The 17,869-nt window shown below is 41.7% G+C and overlaps 1 protein-coding gene across 1 annotated transcript in view; it reads left to right on the top strand.

The window, feature by feature from the left end:
- Positions 1-17,869, top strand: part of LOC307231067 (metabotropic glutamate receptor 4-like) — a 153,771-nt gene that overhangs the window by 118,048 nt on the left and 17,854 nt on the right. Inside the window, exon 6 of the mRNA XM_080001616.1 lies at positions 7,241-7,441. Coding sequence (XP_079857742.1) covers positions 7,241-7,441 — 201 coding nt within the window. The remainder of the gene's footprint in view (positions 1-7,240; positions 7,442-17,869) is intronic.

Genomic DNA, 17,869 nt, shown 5'->3' with positions numbered 1-17,869 from the left:
TAGCACATCTCCCCCACTCAATAAAGACAGACTATTTACATCTCGCTGCCCTGGACGATTGCTGTAACCTTCTCACCAGAAGATCACACTGGATCAGTGTGAACACTCGGGTCCCTTCTGTGATCCACTGGGGCGTCGAGACGCTGTTTGCATAGCATATTGAGGTGGGATACGATTGAATTGAACAAACAGCTAAATCTATAACAATGTGTTCCCAGTTTTATGTGCATGGAATGTGCATTGAACGTCTAGCTTTTTACTTACTTACTTTAGGTACCGTCATATCAGAGGCCTCACAATACCCCTCGGGGACACCATACACACAATGTGAGATATCTGAAAACACTCCGGTTGCGCGATGCGGTGGCTGCTCACCCCGGCTCACCGTGGCCTTCACAGCTGTTTCTTTTTTGGGGGAGGGGGTGTGTGTATGAAATTGTCCGTCGTCGTGCCGGTCTCAAAACTTTATTATCCTCTCTGCCTGCTGTGACGGGTGCTGCTCGGCATCTACTTAAGGCTGCGGCGCGGCTCTCCAGCTGCCGCCAAACCCAACATCGGTCCCCCGTGTAAGGCGCGGGTGTGTGCGGCGTGGCGGTAGAATAATCAATGTCTCTTTAGAGCACGGGGATGCTCGGGATGATCAAAGACGGACAGAGTGCATGAGCGACACGTAGAAATAGAAGGAGCTGGGTCTTTCATCTATGAATGAGACAGATGTAAACCTAATATTGATTAAGCAGGAGAGGAGCTGCAAGTTACAGCATAGCTCCATCCAATCAGTCTCAGATTAAGAATTAATAATGTGGGAGCGAAGTGAGATGGCGAGGCAGGGACCGGTTTGTCGTTGTGGAAACTTTGTACTTCAAATTTTCCACGGGTTTTTTATTTTTTATTTTTTTATTTACCTCAAGAAGATCCTTCAAGAACTCCATTATATTTTAAGACAACAGCAGCTCGATGGGCGGAGGTCGGCTGCAGCTATTCTCTCAATACTGGATCTGTTGATCCAGTAGGGATTCTGAGGCCAATCGCTCAGGTTGACCCCCAATTATCCAAAAAAAAAGGTGTAACATTGTGACTTTTTTTGTTACGATAAATACATCTACAATAAAAACACACACACAAAAAAAGTGGTTATTATTGGTTTTGTTTGGAGAAACGGGTAACTGCACAGTGGAACGGGGGTCACAGTGTTGCTTACCGACATGGGGAAAGTTCCTTTTGTGCATGTTTTTCTTGAGTCACTAATGGAGACGTAATACCGGGCCAGCGTGGCCAACCGTTATTTCTTTTGAAATGTTCAATTTCTTACAAAGAAACTGCTATGTGACAGCGATGTAAACAATAATACCACTTGAAAATACTAGGGGAAAGTTGAAAAGCTGTCTATTGCCCCTTTAAATAAACATAAACAGTTGCAGTATATTCAATTGCAGTTTTATATGGAGTGCAGAATGTAAAAATTTGGTGATATATTGATATATTTTGAATATTCACTCCCCTCACATTTAGCTAGTTTTCCTCAAATCTAAGACAGAAATTCATGTAAAACAGCATGCTATATGTAATTGTTCACAATATGTTTATATGTAAAAAAATAAATGTTAAATGTTAAATATAAATATTAAATGCAAATGTAAAATATAAATGTTGAATATAAATCTAAATGTTAAATATAAATCTAAATGATAAATTGAAATCTGAATGTAAAATCTAAATCTAAATGTTAAATCTAAATCTAAAGCTGCTTTCACACATGCACTCTGGACAATGTCTGGAAAATGTCCGGACCTGATTATCCGGACATTGTCCAGAATTTCCCTTTCACACATGTAGCAAATAAACCTCTTGATTCTCTTGAACCTTGAAAATGGAGATTGTCCGTGTCATACATGTTAACACTACCTGGAATTCATCTGTTTGGTTTAGACGAGGGGCGGAGCCTGGACAGAGCGTTCAGGAGGTAGGACTTGACGCAATGACACTGCGGAATTTCACAGCACGCCCAAGATGCCGGACGAGGCTACAGACCTATCAGTAGATGGGATTTTTTTTTTGCCTTGATAATCCATGTATTTTGTATTAACATTATCACTTAGATTTAGATTGAAAAATTTGATTTAACATTTAGATTTGGATTTAACATTTAAATTAAACAATTCGATTTTGATTTAACATTTAAATTAAACATTTCAATTTCGATTTAACATTTAAATTAAACATTTCGATTTTGATTTAACATTTAGGTGTAACATATAGATCTAAATGTAACATTTAGATTCGACATTTAACATTTATTTTTTACATATAAACATATTGTTAACAATTACATATAATATGTTGCTTTACATTGATTTCTGTCTCAAATGTGAGGAAAATTTGCTCAATGTGCAGAAAGTGACTTAAATATTCAAAATATATCAGCTGGAAACCGAATTGCAACCACATTTTTATATAGTTTTCATAGACGCAGCATAGTTATAAGGATTTCAATCAACATCAATGAAAGTTATTTCTCTTTCAGTTTAAGTTGCTTAGTTTGCTTCAGTGGACAGGATTGAATATTTTGTGTGATATTAAGATTTACTTCATTGCAAATTCTTAAAACATTGGAGCCATTGGATTACATAAATTCTGAAACTATCTGAAATTCTGATAGTATTTTTTCTAAAAATTGAATAAAAATAGCCAACTACAAGTAGTTCTTTGAACGAATTAAAATATATTTCAAAAATCATGTTGATTAATTAAAATAATTCAATATATGATTAAATAATATGAACAAAATGAACCATTGATTTATAAAAAAATATTTGTTAATATATTTATACATTTATAATATATTAATATAATATTTTTCTTTGTTCACTTACCCTAAAAAGTAAAGGATCAGTGCGGATTCAGTTTATATTTTGGATAAAGACGCCAGTGTGGCCCGTGGCCAATCATGAGAAAAAAGGCGTCGCTGGGACACGAAATGCTGTCACAAAACAGCCTCGAGTGACGGCTCCGAGTGGGAAACACTCCTCACTCCGCTGCTGCCGCTCACATAATCACAATTAATTTCTTCTGAAGGTGAAAAGCCAAATTCAAGAATGTGTGGGAGTGTGCCGACACACCGACAAGACAGAGAGAAAGGGGGAGAGAGAGAGAGAGAGAGAGAGAGAATGGAAAGAGTAAGCAGAAGACACAATACAAAGTCGCTGTTCGACAGTAACACCGCTCCTCTGTCCGTCTTGCCAAACTTCGACAATCTCCTTCCAATCAGGCCCCCGGTGGCCCTTGATTACAGAGCTGTAACCTTCAGCTCTAATTCACGCATTTCAAAGAGTCGCAAAATAATCAGGGACATTAAGATGCCTTTGGTCTTCGGCAATGGGAGCCGCAGATGTATAGCTAATGGAAGACGCTTTAAGAGAGGCAGAATTAGGGGCTAGAACCCTTTCAAATTGGAGTGGCGACTGAAATTGCTTGAGCCCTTATTGGGGACGGCTGCTGAATGATAAGCGGAGATGGGCTCTCTGAAGTGACTTGATATGGATTGCTGAAAGTCAACAGGTCCAGAATGAAGACCAGATAAAGAGGCGGCGGAGAAAAGCCATCGGCGAGCGGCGCAGGATTGTAATCGGCGAATGTTGCTGAAAACATGAGACAATACCTGCGGCACAACGGGGGAGGGTAGAGATACACAGTCACTTTTTAAATAACTGTAATACCATCGGCTGCAGGACTCAGTGGACGGAGGCTATCACCAACGCTGAATGTTAATTTAGCTGTCGCTGTTTAATGCAGGAGACGTTTTGGAAGAAGAAGGAAGGAAGAACAATCTTTAATCGTCACGCAACACACCACACTACAACACATGCACGCACACACACACATGCACACGCTTTGGATGGTGGCCGGTGAAATTAGGCCTCTGCGTCTAACCCATCCTGGCTTGTCCTTCCTCCGGGGGCACAGCCAGGAGCAGTGGGCAGCATTCGTGGACAGGCCCGGGGACCAGGTGATAAGCGTCCATCGCTGGTCAGACGATGATGGGTGCATGTTTTTGGTGGGGGTCCTTACTGACGTGAGGTGGAGGAAACCCCATGTGAACACAGGGAGAACATGCAAACTCCACACAGAACATGGCTTCCATCACAGTGTCCTCAGAGACACTTCAGCAAACGTTTGAATGGACGTTTTAAGCACCTCGGATTATAGATTACAGCAATGATGCTCCAAGTCATTGCTATATCATTTTATATAGTTTATAATTGTTTTATAATGGTCACTCCGCTAATGCCTCCTCGGCACCCTTTGCAGCTGAGCCTTCATCCACTGGATTTGACTTCGGGGGGATCGTCGGGGGGGTCAATATGACAATCCGTCAAACAGAATCTGTTTGTTGGTACATTGGAAAGCACATTTTCATATACAAGGAATTAGTCTAACTGATTGTTGGTGCATTGTTGTGCAAATGGAAAAGTAGCATAGAAAAACAAGGCTTAACAGTCTTGAGTTACGAGTCCACTAGCATACGAGCTTTTCCGAGTTACGAGCCGTCATTCCATCGATTTTTTGTTTTGATTTGCGAGCAAAAATTGTGAGTTGGGAGGAGAGAGCTTCAGGTGCCGCTGCTAGTTGGCGTGGCGAGCCAATGCGGCCAGCATCCCGTGTCTCACTCCTTCACTTCACGTGGTTACCTTATATATAATAATATATACAAATAATATAATAATGATAACAACATTTCTATTAACAATAATAACAATAATGAGAAGAAGAAGAAGAAGAAGAAGAAGCAATTAAAAAAAAATCTTGTCACCCTTAGGGTTTTCATAGAGCTTCATATTGTGTATAAAAGGTGTTATTCAAATAAAGGTTAGTATTATTAAACGACCGTAAGAGTACATACAAGTATACATATGTGTATACTTGTAGATACCCTCCACTACACTGGGGTGTCTGATTACGAATGCCCGGCGGTAACCAAAGCACATTGTTATCTCGGCAAATCTTTTAAACTGTGTTGTCTTGACTTTGCGAATCGGAAACAAGTTGGAAAGGGCGCCTGTGTGCGAGCTGCTCACAATGAGCTGTACTTTTTAAATGGAGGGCGTGGCACTTTTCCAAAAGCCATAGAAGGAAATGCATTGCCCCTTAGTGAGTTTTTTCCCCTTCCTGACTGAATGGGCTCTGCCTTTCACAATTAACTAGAAAGTGCATATCAGCGCCGCTGCACATCACCTCCAATAGAACTGCAGGCTTTTCTTCCAATGACATCAGTTAAAAACAAAACAGGCAACTATTTCCATGTAACTCAACAATATTTGGAGAGTTTTGGTGACCACGGCTCCTGACTTTAACATAATGTTCCGGTCGCCATTCTGGAGCTGTAAAGAAAAAAAACACCCCCACAAACAAACAATTCAAAACAAAACAAAACGTCCTTTCAAACTTAGATGAGTCCGAATTTAATCCTGACCTTTGTGACAGGACATGTCCTGCCGTTCAAGATTTCACTGTTTATTTTCCTCATTTCTTGTTTTTGCAGCTGTTCCCTTCGAGAGAGCGAGAGAGAGAGAGAGAGAGAGAGAGAGAGAGGGATAGAGAGAGACAGAGAGAGAGGGATAGAGATGGCGAGAGAGACAAAGAGAGAGAGAGCAAGACAGTGATAGAGAGAGACAGAGAAAGAGGGATAGAGATGAGAGAGAGAGACAGAGAGACAGAGGGATAGAGAGAAAGAGATACAGACTGAGAGAGGGAGAGAGATAGAGAGAGAGAGAGAGAGAGAGCGAAATAGAGTGAGACAGAGCGAGAAAGACAGAGAGAGACAGCGGGAAAGACAGAGAGAGAGAGAGAGCAAGAGAGAGGGATAGAGAGTAACAGAGAGAGAGAGAAAGAGAGAGAGAAAGAGAGAGAGCGAGAGAGAGAGAGAGAGAGAGAGAGAAAGAGAGAGACATCTGCTCTGCTAATCCTCTCCCGAGCTGAATGTAATAACTAACGATAGGTGTTTATTAATCCATGCCGAGGTTGTTCCGTCACTTTTTGCAACTCTTAATTGCTGTCAGGCCTCAGTGACAGGGTGGAGATACAAGCCGCCAATCCCGAAACACCCGCCGCTCTCCTCGGCGGCGCCTGTGCTTAAAGCCGTCTCCGTGCCCCCGTGCTGTATGCCGACGATAAAAAAAAACCATTAAGAAACCAGGCATGCACGTGTTCAATTTAGATTAACAATAGAACAATTATCAGGGATGAGCTAATGACAGAGCTGCGACTATTTGTACACCTGCCGAATGGAATTCAATTAGGCTTTGCAAGTTAAACAGTGCACTGTTGGGGGGGGGGGGGGGGGGTCCGCTGACGCAAAGTTTTCGGGAATACGTGTTTGAACAGCGGCCATATGGCACAGGATTTCCCGATGATCTGCAGAGCTGGGATCTGAATCGTGTTCAAGAAATATACAGTGAAAGCAGCGGGGGGAAGAAGGAAAAAAAGATGAGCTGCCATGCTCAAGCAGATGCACAATATTCGGACCGGAATCTCATTTTCGGCACAGTCAGTTATTCTGAGGTTCTTATTAAATAAAAAGAAAACTATCGTCGTCGGTTTGACCGTCGACCCTTATATATGCTGCTCTTCTCCTGCTCAGTGCATCCTCCTCCTCCCCAAGCCAGCACCACCGCCCTGATTGGACATTGTAATCTCCCATCTTTAAAATGCTAAACGCTCAATGTATGCTCTTTATTCAAACAAATCCAAAAGGCGATCAGGTTTCTAGCACATTTGCTCTGGCGCCATAAAAGCTTTTTTTTTTTTTTTTTCCCCTTACCATCCCTTATCTTCATTTCCTTATCGTCAAAGAAGAACGGGAGTTCACATTACCCTTAACGAGGACCATGTCGATCTCACAAAGGAAACCACTTGAACCTCAAAGTGGACCCGTTCTTCCTGATGGATGGGATTCGCCATCCTTGCACTCCCATTAAATACCCTCCTGTTCACCTTGTGAGATCCTTTTTGAATCCCTCTCCCTCGCTCTCTCTCTCTTTCGGGTAATTGCCGAACTCCATCGCCACCAGCGTCACTCTAAATTAACCCAGACTTCGGGACAATGGGTCAAGAAGTCGGGAGAGAGAGTCCGCTGACGGAGGGATGTCACCTCCCCTCTTGGGACATCTTCAATTAAAAAAAAAAAAAAAAAAAGCGTGTCTTTTAATCTCTAATAACGTATGTAATGTCGTGCGCTTCACAGACCAGGAGCGGATCGGGAAGGACTCGTCGTACGAGCAGGAGGGCAAGGTGCAGTTTGTGATCGACGCCGTGTACGCCATGGCGCACGCGCTGCACAGCATGCACGGCGAGCTCTGCCCGGGGAAGGTGGGACTGTGCTCCAAGATGGACCCCATCAACGGAACGCTGCTGCTCAAGCACATCCGGCGGCTCAACTTCGCAGGTCAGTCCATCCCACCAGTGTCATCTAGGCCTCCGTGAAGAGCTTTGTGTTTAATATGAGATAAGATAAGAAAGTACACAATTGATCTCCCGCAGTGGAATTTGGTAAGTAAAAAGTAATTCAAAGTAATAATATGTAATAATAAGCTGCTCGAGAATGTACATAGTAGGTAGATTCAGTGTTATGCAAATGGCTTGGATATAAAAGAATGTGGGGTGAGCCATTTTATATTAAAAAAATCTATCATTATGCACTGTCGTGGGTAACAGGGATGTCGTTGGGGGTGGGCGTCGAGGGCTTCAGCCCTGAATGTTTAAGAATAGCCCCTGATCTAAAATAGCCCCGGATCTTTTTTTAATTTGACAAAAAATAAGAATAATGAAAAAATTGTCCCGGATCTTTTCAGCTGTCATTCCGATCACGCGTCAAGTCCTCGAAAATAATATGATATTGTTGATCAATACGACTGTTCTAGCTGTTCCAATCAATCGTCACAATATCCACATTACTAATGATTGTTTCTCTTGTGTGTAAATATCCTATGAAAGCACCAATGTCAAATGATCCATATCAAAAATACAGCGATGTGATTTGGTCAATATCGCCCAAAGTTAGATACTGTGGAGTTGAAGAAGTGGGACGATCAATTTTACGATCCATATCTGAAATGTGATTTACAAACTTTTTGGGGACACACATTCCAAACGTTTTCTCTGAAGAAAATATAATGTACCTTGTGAGCTGAATAAAATTCAATAAAGTTTTCTATTTGATTCCGCTTACCTCGACTTACTACTACTCAATCTGTTGATAACAAAACTAGGTCAGTAGACTGATAGTACTGATATTAGAACTGCCATTTATTGTGGGTTTTCATTCCGTTTAAAGCCCAATTTGAAGAGAAAATATTTGACCTTTATTCCTGTTTGTTTATTGTTCTTTTTGTTCTTTTTGTTTTTAATGTCAGCACAGCCTTCCATAATGAAAACAATCACACAGTGGTTCTTAAATTTCTGTGGCGAGGAAACAGCCGGGACAATTACATTTCTTTCATTGACGCGTCAGTGTACTTTGTATACATGAATTATTAATTTCAACTGCTGCACTTCTAGCTAATTTGTTATTCTACAGTAATGTCAACTTGTCGCACAATGTCACTTCAATGTTTAATTCATATCATGAGATTTTATATATTTTTTTAAGGTTACTCAAACTCAAGCGTTTGTTTGGAATGTAATTTTCTACAACTGATGGGCTTTTTAAACTTAATTTGGTGGAATACTATTTGTAATATGTTATATTCTCTGCCTTTAAATAAGAATGAGCTTTTTGTCCCATTGGCTCCTCTGCTCACCCAGATGGAACTGGGAACATTTTGAAATTGAGTTTCCTGAAGGCAGCAGATGCAGTTCCAGTTCCTTCAGCAGCATTTAGTGATTGCAATTGATTATGGGAAGGCCAATACCAGGTCCAAAATTCCAGGTCCATTTTGATAGATTTTGTGTAGATTATTATTCTTATTCGTATTATTATTAGTCTAATTATTATTATTATTATTATTATTATTATTATTATTATGATAATAATAATAATAATAATAATAATAATAATAATAATCCCTGCAGAATGGACCCCTAATAACACAATAAAATTAAACAATAACCCTATTGTTATTGTTCAGATTTTTATTATTATTCTTATTATTATTATTATTCTCCTGGGCACTTTTCGTCCTAAAAGTGTCTGGAACAGGACAACCACTGGAGCTACAGTGTGGACAAGTGTGGACAAGGTTGAGGTCTCGTGAGAACCGGGAAGTGTGAGACATCTCGTGGTTCAAGTTTCATCAATATCGATCCACATACGGAGCAGGAAATATTTAAATACCGACAACATTTGACCAGAAGTAGCCGAACATTTGTGCATTGCCAACACGCCAATGTTGTGAAACTTCAGGTCGGGTCTTGGAGCGAGATGAGTTTGTGGAGTAACACGCTTTGTGACATCATCATCCAATGCGTTCTAAATGTGCAGGTTGTGGCTACGAAAGCAAATTTGCATCGTGTGCGCTACAGAGTGTAGACTCCATCGCCCTGTAGTGGTTGCAAACTGTGTGTGTGTGTGTGTGTGTGTGTGTGTGTGTGTGTGAGTGTGTGTGTGTGTGTGTGTGTGTGTGTGTGTGTGTGTGTGTGTGTGTGTGTGTGTATGTGTGTGTGTGTGTGTGTGTGTGTGTGTGTGTGTGTGTGTGTGTTTGTGTGTGCTTACCTGCTTGACGTCGGCAGGGCGTTTCGTTTGATATTTTATCTCTTTTGCCCTTTTTGTAAATATAAACACATTCTGTTCCATCTCACCCGGTGCTGTGTTTTTCCTGCTGCATTGGAGCCAGTCATAACACACAAATTGTAGGAGTCAAAAACAGTCCAAAACATATTCCGTGTTTCTGTCCTGACACATGGAGTTCGCTTGCAGCTCCAGAGCGACGGGTAAAAATCGTGTCTTGTTTTATTTTAGTCCCAAATGTTTAAAAAATAGATGGAATGTCTCTGAAGGAAATGCACTGTTTAGTCTGTTTGAATGGAACCGTGTTGTTGGGAACCTCCACACTGCGTGATTTCCTTCTGTAGAAACACTGTGAGGCAGGACTCTGTGGACTATAGGTAGTCGACAGCCACCTTCTAATAAGCCCGCGTCATTACGTGAGTCGATGCTGCGTTCATTGAAAACTCTGAAAATGTAACTTGTTTTAGTCGTAATGCTGACGTAAAGACAAGCGACAGCACAAACTGAGGCTATGTTCCATGGAAACTCGATAATGGCCCCCGTGTATTGCTGCCTGCAGCTTTATTTATTATTATTATTATTATTATTATTATTATTATTATTATTATACATCGATTATATAATGGGAATGCATTATATCGCAAAATGAAATGTTCCATTTCTACAATTTATTTAAAATTAATAAATGGATGGATGTAGCGTTGTAGACGGGCATACTGTATGTCATGGAAATGGAGAAGGGGTTGAAGATTTTCATGGAGATGGTTGAACCAAGGTCAGAGCCTCCAGACACTCATTTCCATACACACTAAAAAAACAGAGTCACAGACAGAAGGTTGCCAGTCTGTCTCTCTTGACATTCAGAGGAATATGAGTCCAAGACGGAGGAAATAGATGTGAAGCCCTCTTCAATAACTTCCGTTGGCATGCCCCTTAAGGAGGCACTTGACCCCAAAACGTCCCAGTGGAGCGGCCTACCATAATCAATGAATGAGTGTGTGCTTTATGGATGTAAAAATAAAAAATAAAAGAAACACAAGATTATGTTCCGATAAGCAGGCACCAGCATCTTGTTAGTGTCAAACTTTTAAAAACATAACTTTTAAAGGTGATCTCAACCAAAACTGCGCCTTTTTTAATTTCATATGCACTTCACTAAATTGATTAATTTAATAATAGTGCATTCCTGTACTTGACTTCGGGCCAAACTAATATAGAATTTGGATCAATCTTTATTTGGGATAGCGTCTCTCTTTTCCTTATTTGTGCTGAGATTTGACATCTTAGTGACAACACGTAGATTGAAGGTCTAACTATAACACCGCCACCGCCTGATTTCATTCATTAAATTCATTGAATGGCACAAATTATGTGTTTTATGTAAACTAGAGAGGCAATGTTTATAAAGCAGCAAATGTGGTTATTGTGTGTTCAACTTCCTGTCTGAAACTGTAAAGAGGGAAATATGTGAAGTATATATATTAATGACGAAATTAAAAGTTTGTCTGTCTTGGTGTATAGGCTGGAATCACGGCCACTACAAATCCAATGTATTGTGTTCATACAAAAAAATATATATACAAGATGCTTTTTTTAAATTTCCTCTTCTCAATCATACCAAATAAATGTGGAATAAAATTTTGCATTTTAAATATTTCATAAATACAAGAGGGAATAAGACAGAACGGCAACTGTTTGTAATGATGGGTGAATGGATATACTGTAGAGAGTTACTAGTTGGAATCTCTAGTATAATTTCCCAGCTATGAAACTGCTTGAATATTATTCAAGATGGCAGAAACTTAATTATGGTTAATTATGCCTATATTTTGGCTAGGCAACTTATGTTGTAGCTTTTATTGTAATTATTAATACTTATCCTACCTACATTGACTTGATGATAAACTGTATATACCCAGCTACATTTTCCAATGTGTTTTGTTTTCTAGTCTATTAAAACAACTTGGAGCAACGAAACCGAGGACAGGTTCGTGGCAACAACACACCTGCCTTTTTGACGTTTCCTAGAGGGAGTACCGTGACGGAGTCAAAAAAAAGATAAATGTTGGTGAGAAATAGCAGCCGTGCAAACGTTTAATCTAGAAAGGAATCACTCTCCTCTAGGGTGTAGATTTGCTCGTCTGGACAGTCTGTGTCGGCGGCGGACATGCAGTCAGAATTGGTTCCATGCTTGTTTTCCCGGCTCTCACAGCAGTTCAGTCTCCACCACCTCCCCGTCTCCCTGCTTCCCCCGGACGGACTCGGCTCCCTCCCCTGACGGAGCGTCTCCCTCCTCGGGGGAACTTGGAACTGGGACAGCGCCCCCCCCCCCCCCCCCCCTCCCCGGGCGCACGGGGAGCGGGTGCACAGGGAGCCAACGGGTTTGCAATCGTTTTTTTTCTATCTTTTCTTTTTCTGTTCGGAACCGCCAGCATCGCACATAGCGATTCCGCAGCCGCGATTGACAATTTCCTGACCCTCCTCCCCGGCGGCCTATGAACTCGCGCAAGGTCGTGAAAGGCAGCATACGATGATTGGTCGGGGTTATACTTGTAGCGTGGCCAGTCTCCCGGCCAAGACTCAGCAAAAATGTATGGCCCAATGATTGTCTAATCTGACATGCTGACCATTGTGAAAGACAAAAGTATTTGTGTAGTCGGATCGCAGCATTAAAAATTTCCATCGCAAGTCTTAAAATGTCTTCAATTGAATTTGACAAATTGTAGGCCTCAAAAGTCATTCAATTGTCTTAAATCTGAATTTGAGGTCTTCATTTCTGCATGAACATTTTTGGTACTGTGTGCATGTTGCCTGCGATCTACATATTTATTTTTTGTCAAAATCAAATTCTTCTGCATCTCTGTCAGCATCTATGATGTTATAAAACCCTTGAACTACCGTCGAACCCACTACCTTCCGACATATACCTGCTACGCTATGGGGAAATGCCTGTTCTAGGTGAACCCAACCACTTTATGCTGACATTCATCTCTCGAGAGCAATCCAAGTAAAATTGTACTTATCTGTCTGAAAAGTAATGGCTCCATTTATTACAGATCCTTATATCTTACCTTGCTATCTTACCTAAAGAGAACTTATAATAACAGTTCAATGAGTCATGTATTTCATAACCAACCCTGTTTCCACCTAATACTTACAGTACCTCTGCCCTGTGCCAAATCCACTGCAGAAAGATGTGATTTTTCTCAAATTCAGCTAAAAAATGTCCTAAAAAGGACCTTAAATAGGCACTAGGTGGTGGCAGCAAAGCCACCACCATGCCTCTCCATCGAGTTCAATGTAAATGTTGACTCGTTTTGGATAAGACTCCTTAAGCTGTGACTTTGAATCCAACTTCCTACACAGTTCTCGGTAAAACACGCAGCCGAGCTCTGCGGTGGTTTCCTCACTGCTGGTCCCGTACACGTTTTGAAGTGCTCAGCAGTCAGAGCGTCCGCCTACAAAGCAGAATTATCAAAAATCTTCAATCCATCCTCGCACGGTGTTTGACACCCTCGAGCGTTTCCTCCCCGCTCATGCCCACCTCAGCCTTTGATGCAACTAAGAGAAGTTTGGGACGACAAGATGAGGAGGGCGAATGAGATTTCCCCCATCAGCGTTCCACGTCTACAGCTGGAGAGGACAAAAAAAGAAAAGAAAAGTTGAAAAGGGAAAGAAAAGTGTTTTTCCTCCATTGTGAACAGCGGTAGATTCAACACTATCACCCACCCTAGGATACCACCGTTCGCCAGGGTGGAACAACCCCCCCGCTCTCTCTCTCTCACGCTCTCTCTCTCATGCTCTCTCGCTCTCTTTCTCTCTCTGCTCTCACTGAGGGGAGAATATTTATTGTCGCACAAAGAATATTTCAACACAAACATATTCTGAGCTGGAACGATTTTATTTGACGCAGAAAAATGCTGCTCATAGATTTCATAAAAGAAAATAACTTGAAGCTAAATAAGAAAACGACAAAAGAGGCCTGTGGTTTAAAGTGTCACATGCTATTTTCAATATTATCACCTCAATCTTGGAACTGAAACCAAAACAAATGAGTCATTTCTTGTCCTATTATAGATTCCCTTCCACTATTTCTTCCTCTGTTGTAACCCCAGCACCTGTGTGCTTTTTAAGGGTTAATATGTGGACAAGGAAAGTAGATGCATCTCTAAAGAGGCCATAGAAAACTATTTTGAGCCCATTTACCCATAGCAGAGGCTTATTTACAGTGACTGCAACGGACGGTGGCTGAGGAGGGAGGACGGCGACGCTCCTGAAATGCAGATCGTTAGTAAATTGCGCACGTCTCCGCCGTGCACAGGTCGTTAAAGTGCTAATGACCGGCATGGAGGGCAACAAGCTGCGCCGCCTCCGCCGCTGCGTCCTGATGGTCCCTCCCAGCAGAACGTGTTGTTGGATTAATGACCACGCTCGTGTCATTCCTAACAGCGTTGGGGGGATCGACAGGAGCCGACGGGCAAACTACGAGTCCTGCCGCATCAGGGGGGAGGACACACCGGGCCACAGTGTTACACGGCAGTCCGCGGCGATGGGCTTGCTTTTTGTGTGGCCCCGCTCATCGCATTACCGCATGGCAGCCCACCGCAGTGCCGCAGCCCTCTGAGGAGCTCATTAAGCCCCTGACTAGTTAGAGCGCTGTTTAGACTCGCAGTTTGTGCCACATGACAGGCCTAATTCCTCATCTGCAACTGAGACCTTGACCAGTCTGGCCCACCGCACTCCATCCTCCTCCTTAAATGAAGAGAGCGTGGCATCACCTCCGGAGGGATGACACGGATCTTTCTCCTCGCGCCGCCTGAATTCTTGACTTTACTCACAAAGCAGGCTAAAGGGAGCCTGGCGAGACCAGGGTTCCAGCATTGCGAAGGAAATAATTTATTGATTTACTGGGTATGGTAACAGGCAAAGTGGGCAATCATCCATCTCTGGATAGGCGTCAATTTGCTCACCAAGCGTGACCAACAGAGGCTATGAGTTTCTAAATATAATCACATCAGCATCGCTGGTAGGATTGAGGAATTTGCCTTCTCAAAGGCATGAAGGCGTTTGCAATTCATTGCCTTCTTTTGGTGACAGCATGGTACCTTTATGAGCACTTACAGTCCCCAATACACAAGCTGCGCAGTGTGACAGTCAAGTCTATTTGTGTATCCCCCTTATCACAGTCAGTCTGAAAAGGTCTTCACGGGGCAGGGTGGTTTGATGGGTGAGATGAGATGTCAAAGGTTAGTCGAGTCAGCGAGAAATTTTACAACTTTTACAAGACAATTTACGGCTGATCTTAATCCTAATTGACCAGGAGGATAGATAGATAGATAGATAGATAGACAGACGGACGGACGGACGGACGGACGGACGGACGGACGGACGGACAGACAGATAGATAGACTGACAGATAGATAGATACAGTAGATGGCGTATGGATGGATAGATAGATAGATTGATAGATACACTAGATGGCGTATGGATGGATGGATGGATGATGGATAGACAGATAGATAGATAGAAAGATAGATAGATACAGTAGATGGCGTATGGATGGATGGATAGATGGATCGATAGATTTTTAAGTAAGGGACTTGAGAAAGTAGTCTGTAACAAAATGTATAACTTTGTGAATGAAAACGAATTTTTTGGAGAAATTTCAATCAGGTTTCAGAGACAATCACAGCACAGAAACTGTTCTCACCAAAATAGTAAATGAAGATGAGTAAATGAAGACCCAGCTGGACGTCAACAAGATTTCAATTGCTGTTCTTTAGGACTTGAGCCCAGCCTTTGACGCCATTGATCGCAATATTCTCATACATCGTCTGGAGAATGGGGTTGGTCTGTCTTCATGTGTCTTGAACTGGTTGTGTCTTTTTGGTGTTTTTCATCCGTTTTGGGGATCACGTATCAGAGAAACATGATTTAACTTATGGTGTTGCACAAGGGAGCTGCCTTGGGTCCTTTCCTTTCTTACTTCCATTTGGCGATTTTATCAAAGAACATCATGTACATTCACATAACAATGCAGATGATGCACAACTGTATATTTCTGTGGAGTCAAATCTTGCAGATGCCGAATGTGCTCTCACTACCGGTCTACTTGCTATAAATGATTGGATGAGTGAAACTAAGTGAAGATTAGACGGAAATCCTTTTGGTCGGCACCAAAGCCAAAAGGGAGGAATTCTGTGCAAGTCTTGATAAGCTGAATCCCTTGGACACATCAGAAGTAACAAGTGTTACTCGAGATTCTAATTCAAGTTTTAAATCTTATATTAAGAAAGCGAGCGGAACAGCTTTCTTCCATGTGGCAGACAATGCCAAAGCACGGCCCTTCCTAGCCCAGGGCCGTGCTTTGGGCCGTAGATACTGAAAAGCAAACTCATGTGTTTATTACAAGTCGACTGGACCACTGCAATGCCCTTTTTTAGCAGCCTTTTTTAACTATCTAATCTAACTATAAAGGAAGGAATCCCTGTCTTTCTGTCTGTCTGTCTTTCTGTCTGTATGTTCTTTGATTATCATGTCCTTTGATTAGCTCGACAACCGTTCATCTACATTGGCTTCACACTTGGCGGGTGTATCGCTGGGGAGCCAAGGCTGTGCAGTCTCGAATTTGGTGTAAATTGGACGCGCGACACATGTAATATTAATAAACTTTTAATAAACAACGAACAGCGAGCCAGTGGGGGGCGGGGCTTCAGGGCTCTGTGACCGAGTCACAAAGACTGTCTCTCCCCACTGTATGAATTTTAACCGGCAGTTTCTTCCATTGTGGACCACAGGACGGAATCATTGACATTTTGTTAAGCTGTGCCATTAAAATGTCTCAGAAAGTCTTTAATATTGAATGGGCATGCACTAGTGCTCCCAAACTGTGGAAGGAGCTACCAAAGGATATTAGAGAGGCAGACTCTGTAGGTGCTTTCAAGTCAATGCTAAAAACGGTTATTTTCAGCTCAGCCTTAAATTGGTCCTTCTATTTTCTTTGCTGTTTTTAAGTCGTTTTTTTATTAATGTAATTTTTAAAAAAGTTTAAGAAGAGTTAAAAGAAGTTAAGAGGTAAGAGATGGGATGTGGAAAACTCACGGTGAATGTTTAAAGAAGTTCTCGTGTGGCGACCGGCCCGTGGTTGAAGGTCATTGTTGATCTGGAAATACTGCAAAGTATTTTTTTAAATGGAGAGATATTTAGCCAACAGTGTGAGAAAGTCATGGTGAATGTCTGTGTGTACTGTATGTGTGTCCAGGCAATTCTAGGAAATAGATGAGAATGAAACAGTTGTTAGGAAGAAAGACAAGGCCGGTAAGAAAAGTGAGCGCGTGGGTTTATTTAATGTTTTGCATTTTGGGCGTCACGATAGTTAAATCCAAGACTGAGGGACGCTTACTCTGACACTGTTTTTCATTGATCTCATTATTTTGATCGTTTCATGTGTCAAGCACTTTGAGTTTCATGTTGTGCATGAAAGCTGATATATAAATAAAAGCTATTATTATTGTTATTATTGTTATTATTGTTATTGTTATTGTTATTATTATTATTATTATTTATTATTATTATTAGTATAAGTATTGGGAAATTGCAGATATGATCGTTGATTGAATGTAAGACATATCCACATTGTAATAGTAGGTTTATGTTTATTTATTTACCATATTGGCTATCTGATCTGGTGCTGGATTCCCTCCTCCATCTGTCAGTGAGTGCTTTGTGGCGTGGGCTGCATTGTCACACAGGCGCTGCTGAGTAAAACGGTAACGCCTTAATCCAACAGGGCTGACTCATCTAGATGTGGATTAGCGCGCTGCATCCCCCGGCAGCTAAACAAAGAGCGGGAAATAATACTCATCAGCAGAAACTCAGCCACGGCGATTGGCCACATTTCTCTCCCCCTTTTGTTTTTCCACAGGGAAGCCAATTGTGGTCCGGCTAACTGTATAATAAGCCATTCAAAACAAGAGAGATTTGTGTGCAGACAACTTTGATCAGCCTAGGAAGGGAGAATTATTTGGAAGGCTTGATGTTGAAGAGCGATCTTCCAAGAATATCACCTTGTGCAAACTCTTACCAAGGGTCCCCGGTTTCCGTGTTACTATTCAACATTCTGTTACTGCTTTTCTACATTTAGTTAGG

The sequence above is a fragment of the Zeus faber genome (assembly GCF_960531495.2).
Source record: "Zeus faber genome assembly, chromosome: 5".
NCBI classification, from domain to species: Eukaryota; Metazoa; Chordata; class Actinopteri; order Zeiformes; family Zeidae; genus Zeus; species Zeus faber.
The sequence above is the reverse complement of the archived record's forward strand: the minus strand, read 5'-3'. Positions and strand labels throughout refer to the sequence as shown.